Source organism: Poecilia latipinna, unplaced genomic scaffold, assembly GCF_001443285.1.
Source record: "Poecilia latipinna isolate Pla-1442-1.1 unplaced genomic scaffold, P_latipinna-1.0 Scaffold425, whole genome shotgun sequence".
In the NCBI taxonomy this organism is placed as follows: Eukaryota; Metazoa; Chordata; class Actinopteri; order Cyprinodontiformes; family Poeciliidae; genus Poecilia; species Poecilia latipinna.
The window spans coordinates 178,087-202,760 of record NW_015113041.1 but is presented as its reverse complement, the minus strand read 5'-3'; the positions used below and the strand labels follow the sequence as shown (position 1 = coordinate 202,760).

General features: G+C 38.9%; 4 protein-coding genes across 4 annotated transcripts in view; 3 read left to right on the top strand and 1 right to left on the bottom strand.

Annotated features, from left to right (window-relative positions):
- Positions 1 to 3,958: 3,958 nt before the first annotated feature.
- zmynd19 (zinc finger, MYND-type containing 19) lies at positions 3,959 to 10,433 on the top strand. Its single transcript, XM_015037984.1, has 6 exons — positions 3,959 to 4,229; positions 5,611 to 5,670; positions 5,781 to 5,887; positions 6,632 to 6,772; positions 6,900 to 7,080; positions 8,087 to 10,433. Exons 1-6 carry the CDS (start codon positions 4,179 to 4,181, stop codon positions 8,228 to 8,230), a joined length of 684 nt encoding a protein of 227 aa, XP_014893470.1. The 5' UTR covers positions 3,959 to 4,178; the 3' UTR covers positions 8,231 to 10,433.
- Positions 10,434 to 13,163: 2,730 nt separating this feature from the next.
- Positions 13,164 to 15,497, top strand: tmem141 (transmembrane protein 141). Its single transcript, XM_015037983.1, has 5 exons — positions 13,164 to 13,354; positions 13,526 to 13,592; positions 14,423 to 14,506; positions 14,602 to 14,718; positions 14,861 to 15,497. Exons 1-5 carry the CDS (start codon positions 13,301 to 13,303, stop codon positions 14,920 to 14,922), a joined length of 384 nt encoding a protein of 127 aa, XP_014893469.1. The 5' UTR covers positions 13,164 to 13,300; the 3' UTR covers positions 14,923 to 15,497.
- Positions 15,498 to 18,306: 2,809 nt separating this feature from the next.
- On the bottom strand, positions 18,307 to 20,690 carry LOC106950850 (microfibril-associated glycoprotein 4-like). The gene is made up of 6 exons (XM_015037982.1): positions 20,593 to 20,690; positions 20,272 to 20,427; positions 19,410 to 19,448; positions 19,171 to 19,267; positions 18,913 to 19,080; positions 18,307 to 18,654 (listed from the first exon to the last, which is right to left on the bottom strand). The coding sequence occupies exons 1-6, from the start codon at positions 20,596 to 20,598 to the stop codon at positions 18,401 to 18,403; spliced, it is 720 nt and encodes a 239-aa protein (XP_014893468.1). The 5' UTR covers positions 20,599 to 20,690; the 3' UTR covers positions 18,307 to 18,400.
- Positions 20,691 to 21,770: 1,080 nt separating this feature from the next.
- Positions 21,771 to 24,674, top strand: part of sapcd2 (suppressor APC domain containing 2) — a 16,869-nt gene continuing 13,965 nt past the window's right edge. The window contains exon 1 of the mRNA XM_015037980.1: positions 21,771 to 22,776. Within this exon, the coding sequence (XP_014893466.1) occupies positions 22,035 to 22,776 (742 nt within the window). The 5' untranslated portion in view covers positions 21,771 to 22,034. The remainder of the gene's footprint in view (positions 22,777 to 24,674) is intronic.

Below are 24,674 nucleotides of genomic sequence, written 5' to 3'. Positions count from 1 at the left end.
AAAACTTAACTTATGGTCTCATTAGAGCAGATAAACTTTTTCCACGTTTGTTGTATTTCTCTCTTCTTGGCTGCTTCTTTATGTTCACCTTGCAGTGTCTTAAGGTGGATGGCCATGTTTTGGTGGATGTACCATTGCCCCACACAGTCTCTGTTTTATAATGGATTGCTCCATGAGATGCTGAAAGCTTGGTGTGTTGTTTCATTGCCTACCTTTACCTGATTTTAAACCCCTTCATTGCTTTATCCCTGACTTGTTTGGTTTGAAACCTTGATCTTCATGATGGTGTTTAGCTCATAAATATAATATATATAATTCCAACCTCTAATACCTTCAAAAATAGCTGAATTTATGTTAAGATTAACCTGTTGGAGTGGTTAAATGTTATGTTTTGAAGGCAGTTGGTCACATTGGATTTTATTTAGGGTAATCAGAGTAAAGGAGGCTGAGTGAGTACACATGCTTACTAAACTTCCCAAGTTTTTTATTTTTCAAAACAATTTGAAAATAATGTTTTATATATGCACCATTTATGTTAAGAATTTATCACATTAGATTCCATAAAATACATTAAAATTCGTGTTTGTATCTTGGCAAATTGTGAAAAAGTTAAAACGGTGTGAATAACTTTGCAAGCCACTCTATGACAAACTCACAGAAATCCTCTTTACTTTAATAACTAGATATGCTGGCATGCAGTAAGAAATGCATAAACATGGAAAGTAGATTTATTTTCAACTCTGTTTACTTTGTCTTGATATTTGGGACTATTTGAAATTCGTATCTCAACCTCAAAAACGTTACATGGAAGAAGAAGAAAAAAGGGAAGCAAAAATAGCTCTGGATTGGCCATAAAATTCCCTTTCCTGCCGTGTGCATTGTTTTGCTCAAGGACAGTGACTTTAGATTTCTGCTATCCGTGCTTGATAAAAAATGCTCTGTTTGTTTCTCCTGGGCAGTAGATACAATAAGAGAACATCTTGTGATTTTATTGTATTTTTTTTCAAGGAGGATGAGTGTAATAGATACTTGGTTTCATCATGTAATGCGCAGGGATCAGTGATACAGCCACTCCTCGGAGACTGCTGGTTTGGAAATAGTTGAGCAACACTCTGGTCCATGGAAAGCTTCAAGGAATCTTAAAAATGAAAGGTGGCTTAAACACCCCAAACCACTGTTCTGTCAGCTGTTAGGAAAAAAAGTTTGATCTCTAAAACAAGTTAAAGATTTAACATCTAAAAATTATCAACAATGTTTATCATTCCCAGATTGGAATAAGACAATAAAAAAAGGACGTTTGAATACATCCAAGCTCAAAGCAGGTGAAAAAAGAGTTGAGGACAAGAGAACCATTGTTTGACCAACATGAATAAACTCTTGTGTACGCGTTAAAACCAGCAAAGACAGGGAAGTGTTACCCCTCAGGGGATGGTTAAGGGCTTTTGTCCACTGTGTGGAAGAAAGGATGCATGACTAAATGTAAAACATCCACAATAAACACAAGCAATAAACTCTGTTAGATTAACTTTCATGTTTCTCTTTTTACACACGTGATTATTTCTGTGCCAATTCCAAATCTCTACCAACTAGACGCAAAAACAATTGTTTAATTGATCTCAGAAATAAAGATAGCTAATAATTTGCATTGCTTAACTGATTTAAATTAATTATTGATTACACATGCCATTTAAAATTAGACAAAAACCTAAGTAAGATTTTATTTTAGGTTCTAAAATATGCTTTTATTTAACAATACCAAAATTAAAAGATCAAAGCTTTTTACTTTTGTTTATTTTAAAATATTATTTCAAGTAAAAAGAAAATATTTTAAAAAAAAATTTTGTCTTCAGTTCAACTGAAAACCCTATTCTGAAGCTGTAATACAGTTTGAAGTCAGTAGAGGGCGCTGACTGGTTTCACTGTTTCAAATGATCCCATTCTCGTCACCTGACAGATCATAAGAGCACGTGACGGGACTGGGCGCATCACGTCACTGGTATGAGGTGTTGAAAACTTTTTAAATAATGAATGAATCGTCATGAAGGGATTCCTTCTTTATGAGTGATCGAAAACAGCTCAGTGACTCATTCTCAGAGAATTCCTGATCAGTTAATTACTGCTCATTTGTTTTATTCAGTTACTATTTTAATATAAAAATACTTTAAGTACATTGACTTCAAATGAGAGACTGACACACACACACACACAGAAATTCCCTGCACGTAATTTTTTTATGAAACACAAGAAAAAAACAAACAAACATTGTGACATTTCAGTTGTATTTGTAGTCTTGATGCACATTATAAAGTTTATCTAAATACTGACCTTCCTTGAAGAGCTTGAGTGTATTGATTTTTCATGGAGGAAAAACAAGTAATATTAAATGCTGAATTGTTTTGTTGCAAGTTAACTGAAGAGTAGCACCAACACAGTTGACATATTATAAATATGTAACACATTTGTCAAAAATAGCATCCACAGTTTTCATTTATTACATTATTTATTGAAAATATCTAATATTCCTTCCTTCACACCTAGAAATTTTCATCATAGTGAACATCATTTTTTGTATGATTAGAGGAAAGTGAGAGACAGAGGACAAAAGGGGGAAATTTCAGATTCCTTAGTTCTCCATTTACTTTTTGTTGTATTTATTCTTTGGATTGCAAGACCTGAAAATGTGTTATAATTCATTAATTTGTCAAGAAACCCCTCCCGACCCCACTAGGGACAAGGGTGTACAGACAATGGATGGATAGATGAATGGATAGTTTGTCAAAAAATATTAGAGGTATATTAAAAAAGATTAGTCTTTTTTTTTTGTCCTGTCAAATGAGAAAAAAATATCATGGAACCCTCTTGGTCCTGTAAACAGTCCATAAGGTTTATTGCAAATGAGTATTGCCATTTATAGGGAAGCATTGATGTTACTAGCATCATTATTCAGCAGATTCAATAAACTAAAAATTGGACATAATTCATGTGACTATTCATCAAGAGTTTAATAGCCGTTAATCCTTTGTGACTGATCAAAACACTTACCAAGCTGAAACCTATATGTAAAAGTCACTTTGCGGAGTTAGTTAAAATGTATGGCAAAAAAAAATCTAAATATATTAGGGAGCTACATGTGTACTGAATTTTATATTAATTGTGAATTGTTTTTGTTTTTTTAATATGTATATGTATTTTACAGGAGTGCTTTGGAGCTAATTTTGTGCTGACCTTTTCAAGACCCTTAAATATATTTGTACCAGGTCTGATACCAATTTTTTCCTGAGTATTCATGTAAGTTCTGGCCTCTGAAAAGGCCAGCAGAAATATAAAGAGCATGTGACATTTAGTCTTTGTTATGGAAGAGGATTAGGGCCACAAATTCTCAGAATTATCAGAATTCTAGAATTCTGAGATTAAAGTCAGAATTCTGAGATTGAAGTTAATTAATTCTTTTATGTTTTTTTCAGTGGTCCTAACACTCTTCTGTATTTTGTACCACCTCCATTGAGTTCAAATAATAAAGTGTGAAAAAGACAGATACAGGCAGTATTCAAAGCCGTCAAACCAACAACAGTAGGATAGGAGTTGTATTAACTACATTAAGTACAGGAAACAGTTCAGCTAAACTGAACGTACACAGTTTATTTCTTGTGTAATTTACAGATTCTATGAATCCCGCTTTTATTCATTTGTCCTACCCCAAACAAACGCAATTTATAGTCAATTCCAGGCACCTTTTACTTGCTGAAAACTAACATCAGCAGCGCCAAAATAAGTATCTCGGGGATCAAGCCATCTGACATTTCGCGCGAAAATAAACGGATGTGATCACGAGAGTCCATGACGTAAAATTTTAAATGGGAGGTCACCCGTCTCTATTGTCTGACGTGATTGGACTGTGTGTAAGTAAAAGTCAATTTGATTGGTCTTTCTGATGAGTAGGTCTGGTTTCCTGCTAAACCCCGCCCCTCTCCCTCGACATCTCGCTCGGCTTCTTGCTCTCCAGCGGCCGTGTGTCACCGAGGCTGGGCTGCGGCCAGACGGAAGGCTGGAAAGCGTTACTTAGCCCAAAGGTGGTATCGCAGCGGGGCTGAGGGGCTGGCCCGTCCGGTTTTAACACCCGAATAAACCTCGCAGGTTGCATCTCACGGCCCACTGTGTCATCACTGTCCGTTCCCCTGATGTCGGATTTCAAGCTTGGGATCGTACGGCTCGGCCGTGTAGCCGGGAAGGTGAGCTGGATCCCAGTACTGCCATGTGCGGCCGGGGGAGGGCCCGCGGGGAACTCGGAAGACGTATCAAAAACCTCATTAATGCTGGCTAGTCGGTAGAAACAAAAGGCAGTAGTGATATCAATGCGGCTGTGTGTGCGGTAAACTGCCAGCTCTACCGTTTTATGCGCGTTTGAGCGGATTAGAAAAGCCGGCCGAGTCGGACTGCTGCTCTGAACTCTGCCGCTATCACGGATTCAAGCTAACACTAGCATATAGCTTTTTCATTGGGTCGCTTTTAGCAGGAAAATATGTCTCAAGTTTGAACACATCTAGTCAGTTTGTGTCTATGTCCGTAGCTGTCAATACTGCTGTCGCTTTTTCTATCATTTCTGTGCAAGTATTTTCACGGTATTGGATAGAATTCTGCGGCGGTGCTGTTAGCACCACCACGTTAGCCTTGATATGTGGACAACACTGGAGTGTCCGAATGAGGAAATCAACGCCACGCTACACCAAATCACAAATGTCCTACTTTAGATATATGGACTAGTTCTGTTGCTCTTGCATCACAAAAAAAAATAATTATATTTTTAACAAAAAGGGGACGTTAAACTGTGGCTGACGGTGTCACAAGACACTCCCGATTCCAGTGTGCGAGTCGCGGTCAAAGCTGTCCTGCATCCCCCGCCTCCAGCCAGTCAGCGACTTGTCATTTGGCCATGATTTTTCTACACCTGAAAGACCCATCCCCTGCGATCTGTCAGTGGAAACTGGGTGTCATGTTGCATAAATTGGACGCGTCTGGTGCGAAGACACCGACACCCGCGTCCTGTGCATTGCATTATTTCCAGCGCTGACCTAATGTGTGTCTGTATCTCGCGTTTGTCAGGTGGCTCAGGTGGGTCTCAACTGGTTAAAACGAGTCTCCTTTATGTAAGGCCTGGTCGTGACTCATCTGAACAATCGGAGCAGTTTGTGTTTAAAATTTTAGGTTCCATCCCCAGAATTTGCACTCTCTTAATTCATGTTGCAAATATCACCTACATCGCATTGTTATAGTTGGTTTCAACAGTTTATCGCAGCCTCTGCATGCATTTCACTTTAGAAATGTCCACCTCCAAATTCTCTACATTTGGAGGTGGATGGAGAATTTTTCAGGGAATGAAAAATGATTGTGAAATGATTCATTTCTTCTGTTAAGAAAAGAGCTTTTGGGTTTGGGATGCATTAGGTGAAAATTGATATCCTTCCTGTGTCTGGAGTATAAAAAAAGTATTATTAATATTGTGGCGGAGTAAATCTTTTTTTTTTTTATTAGTTGTCTTGCTGCACAGTGAGGCAGTGATGAGCACTTCTTGCCTTGCAGCAACTTAAATCTTTTCTGCATTTCTCATTTCAGACGAAATACACTCTGATTGACGAGCAGGACATACCACTAGTTGAAAACTACGCCTTTGAGGTAAAGTGTCTGAATGGTTTCCTTTTGGCCTGCACTATGTTTCTCCAAAACACCAGCGAGGGCTGTTTACCTCACTTCCTTTTTTTTTTTTTTTTTTTTGTTTTTTCCAGGCTCGCATGGAGGTAGATGCTGACGGCAATGGTGCAAAAATCTTTGCTTACGCTTTTGACATCGGCAAAGGCCGCTGGGCTGGAAGGCCGCTGCACGAGCTGCTGTGGTGAGTAATTTATGTATAATACATTTTCTCCTTGGATTTTCTCAATAGCTAAATCATTCTTGTTATTGAAACATATTTTTTTTGTATTGACGTTTACAGAAATAGCCATCAGAACAAGCAAAAGTATAGCAAGACATTATACGCAAACTGATTAAGTCAGAACTCAGAAGTATTGTTCCACAAAAGTCTCTTTCGGTAATTTGTGAGAGGAGTCCTTGGCGCATTGTTTGCAGGTAATTTCTTGCATAATCGCCGAGGTGAAACGTCCAACACGTTCAAGCGAGAAAAGCCAACAAAGAGAAATATTTAATTTCAAAATGATTGTGCACAACCTGTATCTTTTATATGTGTTTTCAAGTTTCAGAGTGTGAAGTTTTGATTGTATTTTCTCATAGCTGGTCTATGGTACCCCGTATTAAAGAAGATGCTTAAACAAATATTGAACCTTTTTTTCCATTCACATCACCATTTCCCTCGTACGGAAACATTCAGAAAAATTCAGTCAGGAGTCCTTAAACACTCACAGACTACAACAGTCACTATTGGGAGGGGAAAAAAATTAAACCTTTATTAAGTTAAACGATATTTATGATGGAGATGATCATAAAACTTTCATTCTCTTCTGGATAAACGAGAGTAACGCCATCCTTTACAGATTTGAGTTTTTGACGTATTCCTACGATATCGCTTACTTTCCTCCTGTGCGCTGGTGGAAACACGTCTGACTCGTTGGTCTTCATCCAGGGAGAAGCACAGAGGAGGCATTGCCCCCAGTTTTCAAGTCATCCACATCAACTCTGTGACGGTGGACAACCGGCTAGACAACCTGCGACTGGTACCGGTGGGCTGGAGCCCCAAGCCAGAGGAGATCTCCAGCAAGCAGAGGTAACACCACCTATCTACATCTGTGGCAGAGTCCTTTCACAACCAATAAGATGATAAGTATCAGCATTTAACAGCGATATTGGTATTGAACCATTAATTGTGACGTTTTGGGGTTTTTTTTGTCCAGAGAGCAATCTCTGTACTGGCTGGCCATCCAGCAGGTCCCAGCTGATCCAGTGGAGGAGCAGTATCTGGAGCTGAGCCGCACACGCTACTACAATGCTAACGGGGAGCTAGTGGAGGAAGAGGAATGCTCCTGTACATACTATGAGTGTCATTACCCCCCTTGTTCACTCATTGAAAGGAGGGTAAGTGATCGGTGTTGCGGTTTTGGAATTGGCCTGAATTGATTTGCTTGGATGCATGAAGTATTCATACTCCTGGAACTTTTTAATTTTTGTAATACACCACATTTCCACCACATTAGGGCTGGGCGAGTAATCAATGGCATCAATATCAAATTTTTTGTTAAACTTTTGAACTATCGGGATATTTTTTCAGCAGTTCGCCTTTTGGGTTTCCATATTTCAGAGTATTATCATCTTGGCTCACCAGCATGTTTTATAGCTGTTATTTATTTGGTCTTTTAATGTACGTCAACTTTTCGATGTCGTAAATTTTCAACTTTAATATATTTTTTAATTACAAGAATAAAGTTGCAATATTCAGAGAAAATCTTGGTAACTTTACAAAAACTCTCAACGCGAAAGTAACAAATGTGAAAATGAGGAATGTAGTGAATCTTGTTGTGTTATACTTTGGTATAAGTTTTCAGATAATTAATACCTAATAGAAATAATTAATCTTGTAACACCTCAACATCAAATTATCAGAAGCCAAAATTTGGAACGATGGTGAAAAGAACTGAATCTATTTCTGAGAAAAACCGGTAACACTTTATTTGAAGGGGTGTGCATAAGACTGACATGACTGTCATAAACATGACATAACACCTGTCATGAACATAAAGACGTCTTTATGAATGTTTATGACTGTTGTCATGAAGTGTCATTCGGTAAATAATGACACTTTTAATGCAAAGTTGCTCTAAAAGTTGCATTGAAAGTCCATTAAAAATCCCAACTTTGCATTAAATTATTCATAATTTACAAAATCATGCAAAGTTGGCACTTTTAATTGACAGGGAGACTGATTGACAAAGTGTTATCGCCCGAATATAAATTCCCCTCACACCCTCGGATTCGTTTAGATTTTACTTTCGCAAGGGACTGTGAATTCTGTAAGCTCGACATCATAGGACAGACTAAAACCTGCAGGCGGAATATTGACCGTCTCATCCCCGTCTCTTCACAGCTGCGGGAGTTTAACATCTGCGGCCGCTGCCAGGTGGCCCGCTACTGCGGCTCCCAGTGTCAGCAGCGGGACTGGCCTGCCCACAAGAAGCAGTGCCGCGAGCGCAAGCGGGTGCTGGCGCTGGAGTCGGAGCCCGAACGGTGATCAGCCCTCACCCTCGACTGGGAGAGAAGGAGGAGGAGGGTCAACAGTGGGGGGTGGGGGGGAGACAGGGTTAGATTTGCGGGAGGGCCGTGGGGAGGGGACAAACATGAACTCGCTGACAAGAGACTCAATGACAGAAGACAATGTTTGATTGACTGACAGTTCAGGCGCTAACGACATGGAGGAGGGGGAAGAAGAACACAGCAAAGACATCTGCCACTTCCCAGAACTCACAACTCTCCATAGCTTGCTTTTCATGTCGATTGCAGGGAATTTTTTTGTTCTTTTTTTTTTGTGTGTGTGTCTCTATAGTTCTCGTGGAGGGAGAACATTGAGCTCAACCTGCTGCTATAGTTTTCTAAGCGAGGGGAGGAGGGTGGAAGAGTTGTCTCACCGACAAACTTGACAAGCTCCTTTGGACCACAGTCGAACAGACCGTTCTTGTCATCCACTTACGTTCCTCCACCCCGCCACGCCTGCGCTAACTGTGGAGGGAGGGCGGGACGACGGGGCTACAGGACCCGTCGCTCTGCTGGTACAACAGGACATGGACCTTCTCACTGTATCGCTCCGTCTCCGACCGCCCTCATGCAACTAAATGGCTGCTGCGTTCATGATCATCACACCCCACGCCCCAAGCACCTCGTCTCGTCCTTCCCCTCTCCCCCACCCACCTATGCTAATTTCACCGATTGGATCACACTACCAGTATTGAGCGCATATGTGCGGGTGAATGCAAGCGGGTGTATGTATGTATGTATGTGTGTGTGTACTGCCAATATGTGCTGAAGGACATTAAAAATGGTGGCTCATTGGTCAGGTTTAATGTATGTTTGGGTTTTTTTTTTTGTTTTTTTGCTCTTAAAGGGGCCATATTACCCAATTTTAAATGTCCTATTTAATCAGAAATTGGTGGTTTGAAAAATATTTTCACTGTTCTATAAAAAGAAATAGCTGCCAAAATAAAGGCTTAGTTTTCTACTAGAACTTTTTCCTGTTTATTTTTGCTTTAATTGGTTGGACTAGGCTTGTATTTTCTTACTCGTCCCACCCAATGCTGGATTTTTGCATTATTTATCTGATCTTTTCCTGTTGTTGAAAATTCGACGTTACTCAAACCGCCCCTTCCAATTACCCCCCCCCCCTTCCCCCTTTAAATAAAAGCACCGATTGGCAGCAGAATCAGACTAATCATGTTCTCACAACTCGCAGGAAGTATCTTGACCAAAGTCCGCTCTTGGTTTCTGTAGCTCGTTGCTCCTGACTGGTTCATGTCCTTCCTTCCAGTACGTCTCTGTTTGCCTCCACCCGTGTTCTTTTACAGGTTTATGGTTTGTATGCATTAATTGGAGAGGGTGCTCTTCTTTTGTTTTTGTTTTTTTTTGTTTTGTTTTTGAAGATAATCTATGGAGATATATTTATTTAATAACTTGATTGTGAAACGTGTTAATATTTGAAGGTAAATATAAGAAACGGGACCTTTTCTAGCTGACTGCGTTTGGCTTGAGTTGAAAATTTCTTCCCTTCTACTGGATTTTTGTGCTTTCCTGATACCCAAGTGAGTCCTCCTCAGTGTTGGCCCTTCCATTTTTTGTTTTATTTATTTTTTTTAAGTTTTTGGTGAATACACTGCACACTGTCACTAAAATCTTCCATAAAGGGGGACGTCTTGGGGAGAGGGAAAACTTGAATTTCCTGCTACGGAAAAGTTTGGAGACTGGTTGCTCTCAACGTCTGCCTTTTGTTTCCTACAAAAGAAAAAGTGAACTGGTGGACTTTATTCTCCAATCACCTGCCTTCCTTGTATTTCCTGCGATGCACACCTATTAAATGTGTCCTCTTGTGTCTTAGACGAGGAGTACGAACACTTGAGCATGTGTTTTCGCTCATGTACATGCAAGTTTGTTTGTTTTTTTTTTTTCTTATTTTATGTCTGAATCTGAACAGGTTTTCAATACTGCACTAAAACTTGGTTCCTGCTGTTTGCGTTCATTTCATTGATGGATTGAAGGGAGGGATGTAATTTTTTTTTTCCCCAGAGTGTACAGATTGCGTCAAAAAATTTGTTTTTCTAAAAAAAAAAAAATTTAAGCATTAATCACCTAGAAATAAAGAGCTACACTATGTGAAAGGAAGTAGAGTTGGAGATAATTGCCAGTTGCTTTTTCATTGTAAAATGATAATAAAGGTTAAATGAACCTCAGTTGCTGTTGTTTGCTCAGTTTTAATAGGAATCTGTCTCAAGCAGGTTGTTGGCACTGGTGTAAACGAACGCTAAGGCTAGAGCTTGTTTTAAAATATCCTTAGATATGAAAATGGCTACGTTTGTCAGCTCAAAACAACATTCTTTGTCAAACTGGAAGCCTTTTCTATTGTTTCCCACAGAAAAATGAGATTATTTCAGCTTTTATTAAAAATAATGGATACACTTTACAAAATCCTCTTTCAGAGTAAAAAGATTGTATAGTATTCAGCAAATATAGCATTAATATTAAGATTTTCAGCTTTAGTTTACCGTCGCCAGATGTTCAGAGGATTTGAATATTGTTGAATTAAAAACGACAATCTAAAAATCATACAAATGTAGCAATATTCAGTGCCTCACAAAAGACCTTTTCACAGTTTGTCACTTCAGTGTGTTGGGATTTTAAGTAACACACCAGCATAAACGGTGCATATACTGGTAAAATATTTAATTTTTTTTTAACCCTGAATAAAATGAAGGAAAACCATCTGTAAGAAGTTACTGAATTAGTAAATATGAGGCATTTCAGTTTGCCCTAAGTATAAATCCAGCTGTCCTGTGAAGACCTCAGTGGTTTGTTAGAGAACATTGGACAAATGCATGAGGGCCAAACAACACAAAACAGTGATCAAAATAAAGTCATAAGAAATCCTGTTTTAATGTCAGAGACACGGGGAAGGAGGTGGATGGAAGAGATAAAAAAATAAAATAAACGACATGCAAATTACTACAAGTTAAGAAAACCTAAGACTGCACATCATTACAACCCTATCTCTGTGCTAAAGTCTGATTAAAGGTGGGTAAATTCAGAGCAAATAAAAACTGCCAGAAACCAAAACAGTCTAAGATGAAGATGAACCGTCCAAGGAGATGAGTAATGAAGCTGCCAGAGCTGCAACGAGTTCGATCGGCCCAGTTGACATCCAGACCTAATTAGGAATCTGTGACAGACTTGAAAATTGACGTTCATAGGTACTTTACTGTAAAATGAGTGAAAATCTCCCTCTTTGGATGAGCAAAGCTGGTAGAGAAAACTTTCAGCTGTTTCTGATAGGTGCAAATTGCTAAAAACGACACAGTCTTCCTTCAGGTATGAAATCGAGTGCTATTCCACGCTCATCTATGACAGAAACATACATTGCGCTTGTAATGTGACGAGATATGAAAAAGTAAAAGCACCACAGCTCATTTCTCTGAGTTCCTGTTTAAAATTTGTTGCGAACAAAACAACAAAAAAGTTCCATGTTTCACATGAACGTAATATTTTCTCAACAGCTCTTGAATGAATGCGTTCAATCGGTCCTGTACTATTTATCACATGTAGATAAGCTTTAACTCGGCATGTGTGAATCAAACTTAAACCTTTGAGTTTGTCACCATGTTGAGTCAAACAAGGCTCCTTTGTTAAGCCTGCTCTCATCCCTGACGTTTTTCCTCTTTTCTCTGCGTAACCAGTAACAGATGTGCAGCTGCTTTCTGTGGCTCTTTGGTAACTTTATCTTCCATGTTGTTACTCGTGTCTCAGCAGGAGTTGAATTTTCTCCATCTGCCTCCTCTGCTCACGTTATCCCGCTATTTCCAGGAGAATACTTAGGTTGTTTCAGGCCCCTGTCAGAGGTCAGAAGAGGGGTCAAAGGTGCCATCGTTGAAGCATGGCATCCTTATCCTAACACTATAGTGAGTACTGATTCTTTTTGTTTGGGAGTTATAAAAAAAAAAAAGATTACATTCATTAGAATACTATCAATGATTCAGCTACAGGCAAAAATAGATCCATCTTTCAGATCAGATCAATGGTTAGACGGATAGAAAACGCAAGATATTACAAATGCATCATACTTCAGCAAATAACTTACTACTTGTTGACATGAGCCAACAGATTTTTTTTTTAGAAATGTCGCTTTTGGAGCTAAAATGCTATTTTATGTTTCGTTAAGTGGCTACGTCTGATATTTTACAGACTGAAAGGTAGAAATGCACTCAGACAGATAATTCAAATAACTTAAAATACTAATAAATAAATTAAATAGACTTGATGTTTATGTGGCCAATACTTTAGCATGTGACTCATTTTCCTGGTGTTGGTGGCTACTTTGTGCTGGTCACACAAAAAAATCCAATAATGTACATTGGATCAATTAAGTTTATTTGCATAGCACTTTTCAGCAACCAGGCTTCATGAAAACATAAAAGACGTCATAAACACATCAAGCAGACATTACATTTTGTCAAGTGCCATCTTTGAAATCATCAATACACATTATATGTTGGTCAGTCCTCAGTTATTGATGCATATGGATATAATGGGATAAAATTGTAAGGACATTTAAGAGTTATGAGCGTTGTTTCAATATTCTTCTTCTTCTTTTTAAATTCAAGGAACCACGACAACACTTTTTCTTGAGTTGAAGGCCCAGAAACACTGGAGAGCAATTAGAATTTTTTTTTTTTTTTACAGTTTTTTAAATTTGATCCTTTGAAACAATATAGCATATGAAGAAATAACGATTTGCACATAAATAAATACATGTAATTATTCTCTTTTTCGTTTCTTAATCCTTTAGCATAATAATGGAACTATTACCATAATTTAACGAACATTTATTTCGGTCCGTCCTGCGCTTCACTGTGGAGAAACGATGTGTTGTAGCACTTTCCGGCCCTTAAGTGTCGCTGTTGTTTTACACACGCCGCTCTTTTTCTTCTCTTGTTCTTCAACGCGGAAGTTTCATAACAGTGTAGACAGGGGAGTTACGTGTTGACATAAATTGTGTTTGAATTTAATCCTTAAAGCTGAAGACTGTAATTTTAACCTACTTGTCAACATGGTGAACCTCGGTCTGACAAAGGTGGACGACGCGATAGCAGCAAAACACCCCGTGAGAATTACTGTTGTTTGTTTCTGTCTGAAGTTGCTGATCTCTGGAGGACATTTGACTTTGTCATGAATATAAAATTATTCTGGATTTAAAAAAAATGTTTTATTTAATATATAACTGAGTAACATAAAGTAAAATCAGATATTCTGTCTTGTTTTGTTTGTCTTTTAGGGGTTGCAAAGCTACGCTGCGTGTCAGTCTCACGCCTTTATGAAGGGGACTGGAACCTTTGCACTAGGTAATGTTTTAATTATAATATGTTCCTTAAAATTACATAAAAATAATAGCAATTCAGCAGCGTCTTACGTACAATAAAGTCACGTGTTTAACTTTTTTGTTTCCTGTATTATTAAATGGATTACAGCTGTTTTTTGCCAATTTAATACCCGTGTGAAAGTAAACTTGAGTTCAAACCATTTGTAACCACAGGAGGGAGCTGTAGTCTTCGACTATCTGATACAAACTCAGGAAAAATATTTAGTCACCTCTTGGTTGCTTTTTTTCCCCAAGTAGATACGATGCTGTTTCAATTTTCAGATGAAACATTTTGGGTTATTTTTAGAGCTTAAAATGAGAAGTATAGGATCACTTTGTTTGTTTATGCCGCTCTAAACTATAGTTTGAATGTGCATATATCTGCAAGTACAAATGACAGTTTCTTCTGATAAGTGTGGAAAAAGATTTATTATGGAAAAATACTTTCCTTTCTTGTAACTTTGCTGCTTAAAACGTATCAGCGTATCTGTCTGTCATGTGTTCATCTTTTATTTCCTTTCCTTATCACCTATAGTTTCCTTAGATTTTATATTTAAAGCTTGCCCACTGTATGAATAGCCCAAATAAATCCACAATGAACTCCTCTGTCTATATGTTAGAAATCAGCTACTTTACCCCTAAAATTACTTCTAACATTTTGTTGTTTTTATGCAATATTCTAAAAACCTTTCAGTGAACAACAGAGCAAAAGCAATGTATTTAAATTTCAAATACCTTTGCATTTCAGGTATTTAAGTTTTCATTCCCTTCTTTGCTTGTCTGACTGAGGTGCCTTCTGTGATGCTGTTACAGGTGTCACAGGGTTTTTTGCCATCCAGAAGGCTCTGCAGGTGAGACTCCCCTACCCCCTACAGTGGAATGTGCTCATATCAATAGGTGATAAGTTAAACTTCTTAGATACTTGTGTTAGATAGACTGGAAAGATATTTGCTCCAATTTCTGACTGCCTTATTTGAAACCTCCTCTCTCAGTGGCGTCATCGTTTTGTAGTTATGCAGTAACTCGCTGGGAAACGCAGAAATGCTCAGACCTTTGGCTGCTGCTGGAGACGGGTAAAGTCCCAGACAGATCACCGCCACCACCGACAGGTAGGACTGATGGAAATCGCCGTTGATATTGTTTAAATGTGGATGAAAACGTATTTTTAAAGAACTTAGTTCTTCAGTTCCTATGGATTAAGTCTGCAGAGATGGATTTTTATACATACATTTCTTTGTGTCGCTCTTCCAGTATCTCATCCGGAGGATTCGAAAGATGCTCAGAAGACAAAATATGGAGATGAGATGGAATAAACATGGTCTTTCACCTACGATGCCTGTTCGCATAATATATATATATATATATACACACACACACACACACACACACTTTATATTTATTTTAAGTGTTTTTCATGTTACTTACTCATGTGCCTGAAGAAAGCAATTTTATTGTTTGGGTTCAGACTCCATGGGGTTTTTAAATTTCATAACGGCATTAAAGTAGATTGAAATGAACTACATTCGCTAAATTGCAGGTCAGGGATTAATTTGGGTCTTTAGCAGAAATCTGATGCTAAGCTTCTTGATCTGGTATTATTGTGTGGACATGATGGTTTGTCATGCAACAGAATTAGACCTGCCACCAGCCACTGGTTGTTTCTGTGTGCGTGTTATGGGACGTATCAAGCTGTTTGTTGGTACCCTTATTTGCTCTGGGGATTTAAACCAGCTAATGATTGGCTTTTGCTTCTAAGGACATGAACGTTGTTAGTAAACGCTGAAATCCAACAATTGAAAACGCCTTGCTACTGTCTCTTGTGTCCACTAGAAATCTATTGACCTGCCATCAATCCACAAGAGATCAAATAAACTCATCATGTCTCAAAGAAACGACTTTATTTGTGTTCAGCTGTTTAGCTCTTCTATAAATACTTATAGAAGAGTATTTGTTTTATTCATTTTTGTTATTTATACTGTTAATATCACAATAAACTCAAAGACTGAAAAAATAACTTCTCTATTTACTTGATGCACAACACAACTAGTTAATGATTCAGTCACTTTAGGGCCTTCACAGTTTGAAAAATAAACTAAACTACAGTATACGAATCAATAAAAGTATTCTAACGCTGAAGACACACCATGAGGTTTGCAGACACAAGTAAACCGTTTATCAATATGACTCTTTAGAGAAGAGAGACAGTTTTGTCAGAAATCATAGCAGTCAACCTGCAAAAACTTAACATGGTGAGTCATTCTGTCCATTTTGACAAGTACGCCCACGCTTGTATGTTTTTAATCGGAAAAATTGAGGAAAAAGTGAGTAATTCACTGATGAAGGTGGAGTTAAACCAGCCTGAATTTGTAACAGAATCATTTGCATAGTTTTCAATGTGTAGCTTTTATAAAAAGATTCCGTAAAACTGGCGTGTGTCCAGACGGGATACTTTCAAAGCACCATGCTAAATGCCAGGATTAGAGTTTGGCAACAAAGGGGATAAAGACCTGAAGTTTGAACAATGTGTGCATGAATCAATGCATGTCGCCCTCTTTAACACATACCAAATCAATATAGACTAAACGCTAATGAAAAACACAGGTTAAGGATGAACATTATCAACTTATTGTAACATCTTTCAAGCAGAAAAGAAATTCAAATTAAAAACAAAAACGGCAGATATTTTTGTCTCATTTCTGCAATCTATAAACGAGTGGTGCAGAAGATTCCAGCAGGGTGGATAATTTATTTATATTTAATATTTTTACGTTATTTTTGAAGAAGAATTATTTTTGTGGTGGCAATTCTGTTTTGAGACTGAAATGTTTTGAGTTTGCATCTCTGTTTCTCTGGGCTGTTGCTGGAGTTGACTTGGTTAAAATCTTTCACTGGGCCCCAAATGTATGGGTTTTTAATTTAGATTTTTAGTGATTATGTAATACATGAATATTACTGTGATGCCCAAAAACGTTAGAACATCAAGCCTTATTCACCTGCCCTAGAAATGTCCCAAAACTGGCTCACATCACAGGTGAATGCCAGCCACAGGCCAAGCCACCATAAGGAACAACATAAAGTGCTGACCAGTGAAGCAGAAATAAATAAAAAAAAACAAATTTTCTGCATACAGAGCGATCCTGAAAATCAATCTATTTTAAGAAGGCTTCAGCATTGATTTATTATTCCCTTTTTTCTCCTCCCCACATCTTATTCAAGCTTGAATCATCTCTCCCACCCTGTTCCTCACCCACTCAATGCAATTCAAAAATCTGATTCAGCTCCTCTTGAATACTTTTAAGCCTCTTCTTTGTATTTCTGCATCCCAACACAGGCTCCGTGAACTGAATAAGCCTTGTCATGTATGCACTGATACTGCCATATATGCAGACACTCACCCTGTTCAGCAGGGTGGATGTTAAGTTATTGGCTGGTTTTGCTTTAAAAAACAAAATGTAAAGATACATGTCCAGTCCACTACACCACTGGTAGAGAGAGAAAACGAACCAAAATCCGGTCTGACAGGACAACTAACGGAAAGGTTTGCGTTATGCAATAGTCCTTTGTGACAATGTGATGGCGTGTTTAGGATTAATCACCAGTGGAGTCTTTGCAGCTGACGACAGGAGGGGAGTTCGTGCCTAGGCAGGTCAGAGTTACTGTGCAGAAAGCCAGTTCCTTCATCTGGTTCATAATAGCTGTGTATCAGCTGCCTACAGGGGATCTGGAGACTTTAAGTGTAAATCTTTGCGGTCAATAAGCATCCACAAAGTGGGCAGCACGGCTCACTACTCAGGGCGAGATTTCTCTGGGGGCAGCACTAGAGCTCAGACAGAAATGAGTAAAGTCGTTTGAGCCCCAACATATTTATTGCAACTCCAGTCAAAAGTGAGTGGATGCCACTCCCTCTCCACCCTGTGCTGTGCAGATGCCCAATTAGTGATTAGAATGTAATTTAAAAAAAAAAAGAAGAAAGAAGGTGAAGTAAGGAGCAGTTCCACCTCTGGAAACTTTGCTCAGTTGCATGTCTGACTCTTTTCTAAATAAAACAGTTTTTTGTATTTGGATGTATTGATTAAATAGCAATACACAAATTGGATACAGATTGAGATTAGTTTGTTTTGTTTTGACTATTGACTAACAGCATGCTGGGATGGAACCCTACCACTTCAATATGAACCTCAAAGTTACTACACAGATTTCTAACCTTGAAATAGTTGACAGACTTACCTAAAGTAAGGTGAAAAGGTCCATTTTAAGATGGAAAATAAAAAAGTAACATTGTTCCAATAATATTTTTTTGCTGTTTTTAATTGTAACTTTAACAACTATAATTGCTCTTGGTGTGAAGTGTTGGGTGTGAAAACAGAAAGTTCCTTTGCAGTAAATGACATCCTCTTTTACCAGAGGATGATGTTGAGATGCCACACTAGACATTTCCAATCCAAATTATTGTGTCATAAGGTCGTTTAGGTGTTTTCCTGAGGGACTTTTATTCTCATGTGGAAATACAAATACGACGTCTGACGAAGCTTCAAAATGTTTGAAAACCGATTTCAGGTTTGTTTTTTTTTTTGTTTGTTTTTTTTTTTTTTTTGCTTTAAATCCAGACACAAATCATCAGTTTGTTTCTTGTTTATTTTCAGAATGCAGCAGAGAAAAGAGAAATAATTTGAAAAAAAAACAGTCACAATCAACATCTGGATTCAATTCCAGCAGGCGATCTTCTGATTGAGTTTGATCACAGGAACCATCAACCTGTGATATTCTAGAGGACGTTTGTCCTGTGCAGCTTTACTGAACAGGACGCATCATGAAGCTGATGGCCTTCAGTGAGTAGTTATGGCCCTTCCATGTGGACCACTCCACTCCCACAGAATTGATGGTATCGTCAGCCCCCCAGCGATAAACCCCGTTTGGGTTTGTCCGTTGACAGTTGTTATACCAGAACCCCCCCAGGAATAGTTTGGCACAGTTTAATGAATAATTGTCCAGGTCTATGTCGAAGGTGGAGAACTTCTGTCTGTTGTGATAACTCAGGGAGTCTCCTGAGCAAGAAAAAAATCAGAGGTCAGAGGTTAAACGCAACATTATGAAATAGTTCAGTTTTGTATTTGTGTTTCTTTCTTAGGCTTGTTGAAACCGAGATAAGTGACCAGGACCAAACTTTTAGTCAGGTTTCAGAGCTCGACATAATCACCATTTGTCCCTTTATTCATTTTAATAATAAGAGTTCCTCCAACATTATGCGTCAGAGGAATTAGTTTTGTTTGTCCTAAAGTAGCATTGCTCCCCCTGGTACTCACCTGCCCCTCCATCAATGAATCCAGACACATAGAGAGGGTACCCCAAAGACTCCGGACCAACACTGAACCAGCGGTAACGAGCATAAACCGTATGTCCTTCAAAATCCTCCACGATGACCAGCAGCTCAAACCTTTTCTTTTGACTTAAGTGGAAAAGATTCTCCAGACCTGGAAACAGAAACACAGAGTCTTTCAGGAGCTTCTTTGAGCTTGTAGGTTCTCTCTGAACTTCACGATAGTTTTAGCTTCATGTCTTACCGAGCCAGTGCTCTCCAGCCGCATTCCCAAAGCCCAACTTGTAATAAGCCCAGGGCCTGTAGAAATTCACAGAGCCATCCATCCTCCTCTGGAAAACCTGTGGGGAGTTGGAGGCGTTTAACCAGCCAAACACAGCAAGAATCAGGAGTTTAACTGAGATTGACTGTTGGTGACAAAGCAGCCAGGTGCCGAGCCATCAGTCTGAGTATGAGGTGAAGGTGATGGGTTCAAATACTCACAGTCCACCGTCCTCCCAAAGAGCTCATGTCACAGAAAACCTGCAAAAAAAGGAGGAAGTGATGTTCGATCCACGCTGTTCGATCCACTAGTGATTCCATCAGACAAAAATCAGTTTAAACCTGCAGCCAGTATCGTGCAACTGGAATTATTTTTATTTATTTTACAGCAACATCATTAGAGATTTTCCATAGTTCATAAAACAAAGCAATGTGTGTCAAATGAGATATGTTTTTGAGGTCTGATTCAACACAAGCAATCTTAAGAAGGGCTAACAGAACAAATCAAGAACACAAAGATCTGGATTTTTACATAAAGATGAAATATGCAATTGTTGTAAATGTTTTGTTTTGATTATTTTCATTATTCCTGAAGGCTGCAGTTATTTTTACAGAATAGAATCAATACACCTTTCATCCATATTCATATTCTGCAGAAAATGTGCTCAGACTTTCTGTAAAATAGTCTTATTTCCCCTTATTGTCTTATTTCCTCCTTCAGCTAATTATGAGGTTTTCTTTTGCTTTTCCATGACAGTGATCAGCCAACAGATATTTGGAGAAATCCTATTTCACTCCAAGAAAATGATATTTCAGATAATAAAGTTCCTGAAATGAAAAGGTTAAGAAGAAATTACTTTATAACAGGCATAAAGCTTTTTTGTTTTTAAAGGATCTCATCTTAAAGTTGCGAAATTTGACAAAATCTCCAAATGCAATAAGAAAATGCTCCCTTTTCTCTTTCTCCACATGTGGAACACATCTTCCTCAGTCATAAACTTTCTCATTTTTCTGGTGAGAAAAAAAAAAGAATAAATTAAATATGTTAATAGATTTCAGGGAATAATGATGGATGCAAGTGCACCTGGATACCAGACAGGGGTCCGATGGGATAGATGGTGTAAACTCCGCTGGGTCGCACTGTGTCCTGCTTATAGATGTCGCTGCAGTCGTGAGGAAAGAGAGAAGCTGCACAGCTGCTCAGCAGAGGAACCAGGAGGAGCAGGAGAGTGGATAGCAGCTGTAAAAGCAGAGGAGATTACATCTCAGTTTCACCATTTTTACTGAATATTTGTTTCAGAGAGCCAGAAAATAAAGCAGGAGAATGTTTTAGAGAAACATATTGAAGCTATGAAGATCCAAAGCTCCAGCTTAACTTTAAGAGTTTAGAGAGTCCTAAACTTACATCCATGGTGAGGGTTGTGCTGCAGGGATGTAAACCGGGATGTCTGTCAGCTGGAGCTGCTCTGGGTTCTTCTGCATGGATCTGATCACAACCTGATGCTTTATAGCAACACGCTGAGCAGCTGCAGCTTCACCTCGATAACACTTTTGACTGCATAGGTAGAATTTGTCTCTGAGAAAACTGTTTATTGTGAGTGCAATTTAACCACATTCATACAAACTATTTGTACTGAAAGGTCCTTTGTGGTGGATAAGAAATACCTGCTGATATATTATCTTATCAGAGATAAAGACACGCTGAGAGCAGGGAAGTTAAAGCTAAATATCAGTAGAATTTATGCTGACTAATAACTGCTGAGCAACTAAATTCTCTATATTCAATTGTTGATTGGTTAGCTAGCAGGTAAGCTCAAAGGAAAATATGTTTCTCTGCAGAAATTGAGAGCAGCTGTGTTTTACAGTGTGAAATGCTGCAGCTGATGTTTCTGTAGCAAAGATGTTTGATTATTGTGTCACTCATCGGCCACCACATTTAAACCATATTTAAGGATCAGTTGTGCTCAAATGTTTTGACGTCTCACCAAATTTAAATAATTGCAAATTAGTTTGCAAGATCTAATCATGTCTCTATTCATATCCTATATGCGATTCATAAAATGTACCCATCATAAGGTTGAGGGGTGAGATACAGGAGAGACTATAAGATTTTAAAGGTCATTTTATGTTGACGAGAAAATGATCACATTTTAGACCCAGCGAGTGTGGTTTTTCTGAGTTTTAAAAGCAGATTTTGTCAGACAGAATGAGCAGAAATTCCTGTTCTGTTTTTGGATAAATATCGTCCTTAACTGCTTTAGCAAAGCAGCCCCAAACTAATGTTTTTCTTCGTCCTTCAATTACAACCAATGTAAAAGATACTATTATTATTACAAGTTAGTAAAATAAAACTTCAGAGGTATTGAAAAATGCTAACGTAAATTACTTTTTCCTGTATGATCAGCGTGTGGAGGAGTTTAAAGGTGACAGCTCTTTTTAATTAAAGGGAGGGGTAACATAACATTCAATCTTTATGAATAACGTCTCTTCTGAATTTAATAACAAAAGCACAACTCAAACTTAGGCCTATTGCAGATCGCAACCAATCAGCTTTGAGCTCGCGCACGCCGCGGCCAATGGTTGATCAGAGGACGCTCGCGCAGAGTAGTTTGAAGGGCGGTCCGGGTAGAGAAAGGAAAGTATGGATCAGAGGATCGGAGTACTGACGCTGAGTTTCGATCAGGGGCGTTTTACTGAAGTCCTCAAGTTATCGAGTCTATTTTTTTGTTAAATAACTTAAAAAAGACACTGTTTGTATTTTTGTAACATATCCTCCAAAGCGGGGCAGCTCGTATTAGTTAATTTCTTCTGAATGATTATCCTGTGCAAGTTATCAATATTTTATTCATGGCTTTGATAGCCAGTGACCTCAACGGAACGGCTGCGATTTATGGAAGAGTTGGGTCAAGAAAAGACGTGATTCAAGTCCCATTGAACGGCTTTAAAGCGAACAAAATGCAACCCAAGGAGACAGAGTATACCACAGATGGGTTACCAAAAGCTTTTCTGCACAGTTTGAGGACTCTGTTTGACATTTTGGACGACGACAGAAGGGGGTATGTCCACATATCGGAGATAGAGAGCCGATGGCAGGGCGCAGACACCAGGGAGTTGCCCGGCGGAGTGCTCAGCTGCCTCAGGAGGGTCACTCCTCCGCATGGCTGCCTCACCTTTGAGCGGTTCGTGGCCGGGCTGCGGTACTCCATGCTGAACCCGGAGAACAGCCCCCACTTCAAGGCCCAGGTTGCTGTGCACCCGCAGCAGGGTCCGAGGCATCCCCAGAAACCCGCACGGGTGGAGAACAAAGTCCGTCCGCTGGGCAACGTGACAAACACCCAGCCGCACCGGGCGTCCTCCCTGCAGAGCCGGGCCCGTCCCGAGGAAGGGACGGGGTTCCCCGCATGTGGACAAGCGCGGTACGGCTCGGGCTTCCAGAGGTCCGGGCGGAGTGTGGAGCGGATCCCCGTCGCTCCGGAGGATTTGTGCTACCACGCCGACCCGGGCCATTCTAGCAAAGCAACACAGCCGCAGCAGAGCAGAATCAGGAACATCGAGTCGCTTGCGCTGGAGTCTCCGCAGCTCCAACCATGTAAGTGGCTGCACATCAACTTTGTGCAATGGGATAAACTCTTGGAGCTTTGTGAAGTTCAGGGATGGGTCTAAGCTCAAACTATAACCATCTGTGTAAGACTAGTGAGAGGTCATTTAAGTAATAATCACAATTCACACTATCCACTTTTGCATCTTTTTAAATTTGCTAAATTCTAACTTATTAAGATAATTTTGCATAACTGCTCTGTCCTTCCATGGTAAAGAGAAATAAAAAAAAATACCTTGTGCTTAAGACATGAAATGTTAAGAAAATAGTTATAAACATAAAGTAGCAATAAATAATTTATCCTATCATTAACTAATATCCCAATTTTGCACACCCAATTAGCCATTTCTAAACTGAAATAATTGCATATCAGCTGGTGTTATATGATGTTTAAAATGGCAACAATGAGCTGAATTCATAAAGGCTCAGTAAGAGAGACCTGTTGGTTTTCACAACCCAACTCTAGAGTTACAATATAAACAGGGCCTGGTCAGAGGCCTCTGCTCCAATCACCAGTCCCTGATTAAATAACTGTTGCTGTTAACCACAGGCAGGGTCAGAGGTCATGTCAGGAGCTGCAGTGAGTTCATAGTTTTCCTTTAGGATTGTGCAGCCTGACCATCACCCAGTTTTGCCCCTGTGCAATAAATGTAGGTCAAAGAACCTAAGAAATTTCCACATCTCTTCCTTAGTCCTTATCTTATTCTGCGCTTGCATCTCCTTCACAAAAAAACCCTTCCTCTCTGGCTCTGACATGCACACACTAACTCACTCAGCTAGTGTCTGTCAGAGTTCGTCTCATCTGTACGCACGCAGACCTGTCCAGAGCTGTATTATTAGATAGTCTCTCGCTATTGCTGTCCAACCCTCAGGGCTTTTACTGCTTAAACCGCTTTTTACTCAGGGCATTCAGAGAGATGGATAGATATGGTGAGACTGTAACTCCCAAACTGTTAACTCAGTTAAAATCGTCATGCAAAATATTACAATGAGAGAATCATCTTACTCGCTGCTTGAGTTTAAATTGTTACCAACAAGAAACACAGCTTTTAAATCCCAACATTTTGTTCCAAGAGATGTGCATTTGCAATGCAAAGCGTCTTCAGACGAACATTATTCTGATCAGTCTTTTTCTGATGAGTTACAGATTTCTGATTTTATATAAACTGTGACCTTCAATTTTGACCTGTTTTGATTTTTTTTTCTTTCTTCTAAGCGCTAGGACAGGTAAACAAGCAGGTTCCGTGAAAGATGAGGTGGTTCAAATGCAAAAGAAATGAAGGAATTACAATAGAAGGTTATGCTGATGAATGCAATAAAGAATGAAACAATTAATCAGATTAATTGTGATGAATCAATTATGAAAATAATCATCAACTTATAATCATCAGCAGACTCAAAAAAGGTGATTTGCTAAAAGAACAACACAGTCAGAGCAGCAATTAAGCAATCATTTAATCTGCACAGAAATTAAAAATACATTTTGAATCTAAGAAAAAAAAAAGTGTGTAAATATTCTTCTCAGAATTTCTCAAAGGGCATAGTTTTAATCCTCACCTGGTTCAGATTCTCTAAAAAAAAAATCAATTAATTACTTTTTGTTTTACAATTATTAATTGGTTAATCCAAAAAAATAGTCAGCACTACACTGCACTGATGTTAAATCGAGTAGAAAGAGCTGAGCTTTTCACATGTTGGTCAGGGTTTCCCCCAGAAACCTTGCTAAGCCCGGTGCTCCGGGCGCTACAGCAGCCATCCAGCCATCCATTGAGTTAAAAAATGTTTAAAGTTGACAGGAAATTTGAAAATATTGTTTGATAGTTATGCATTTTTGGAAGACTGAAAGATTAATACCTAAACCCCAACTATAAAGTCTTAAAAAAGGCAAT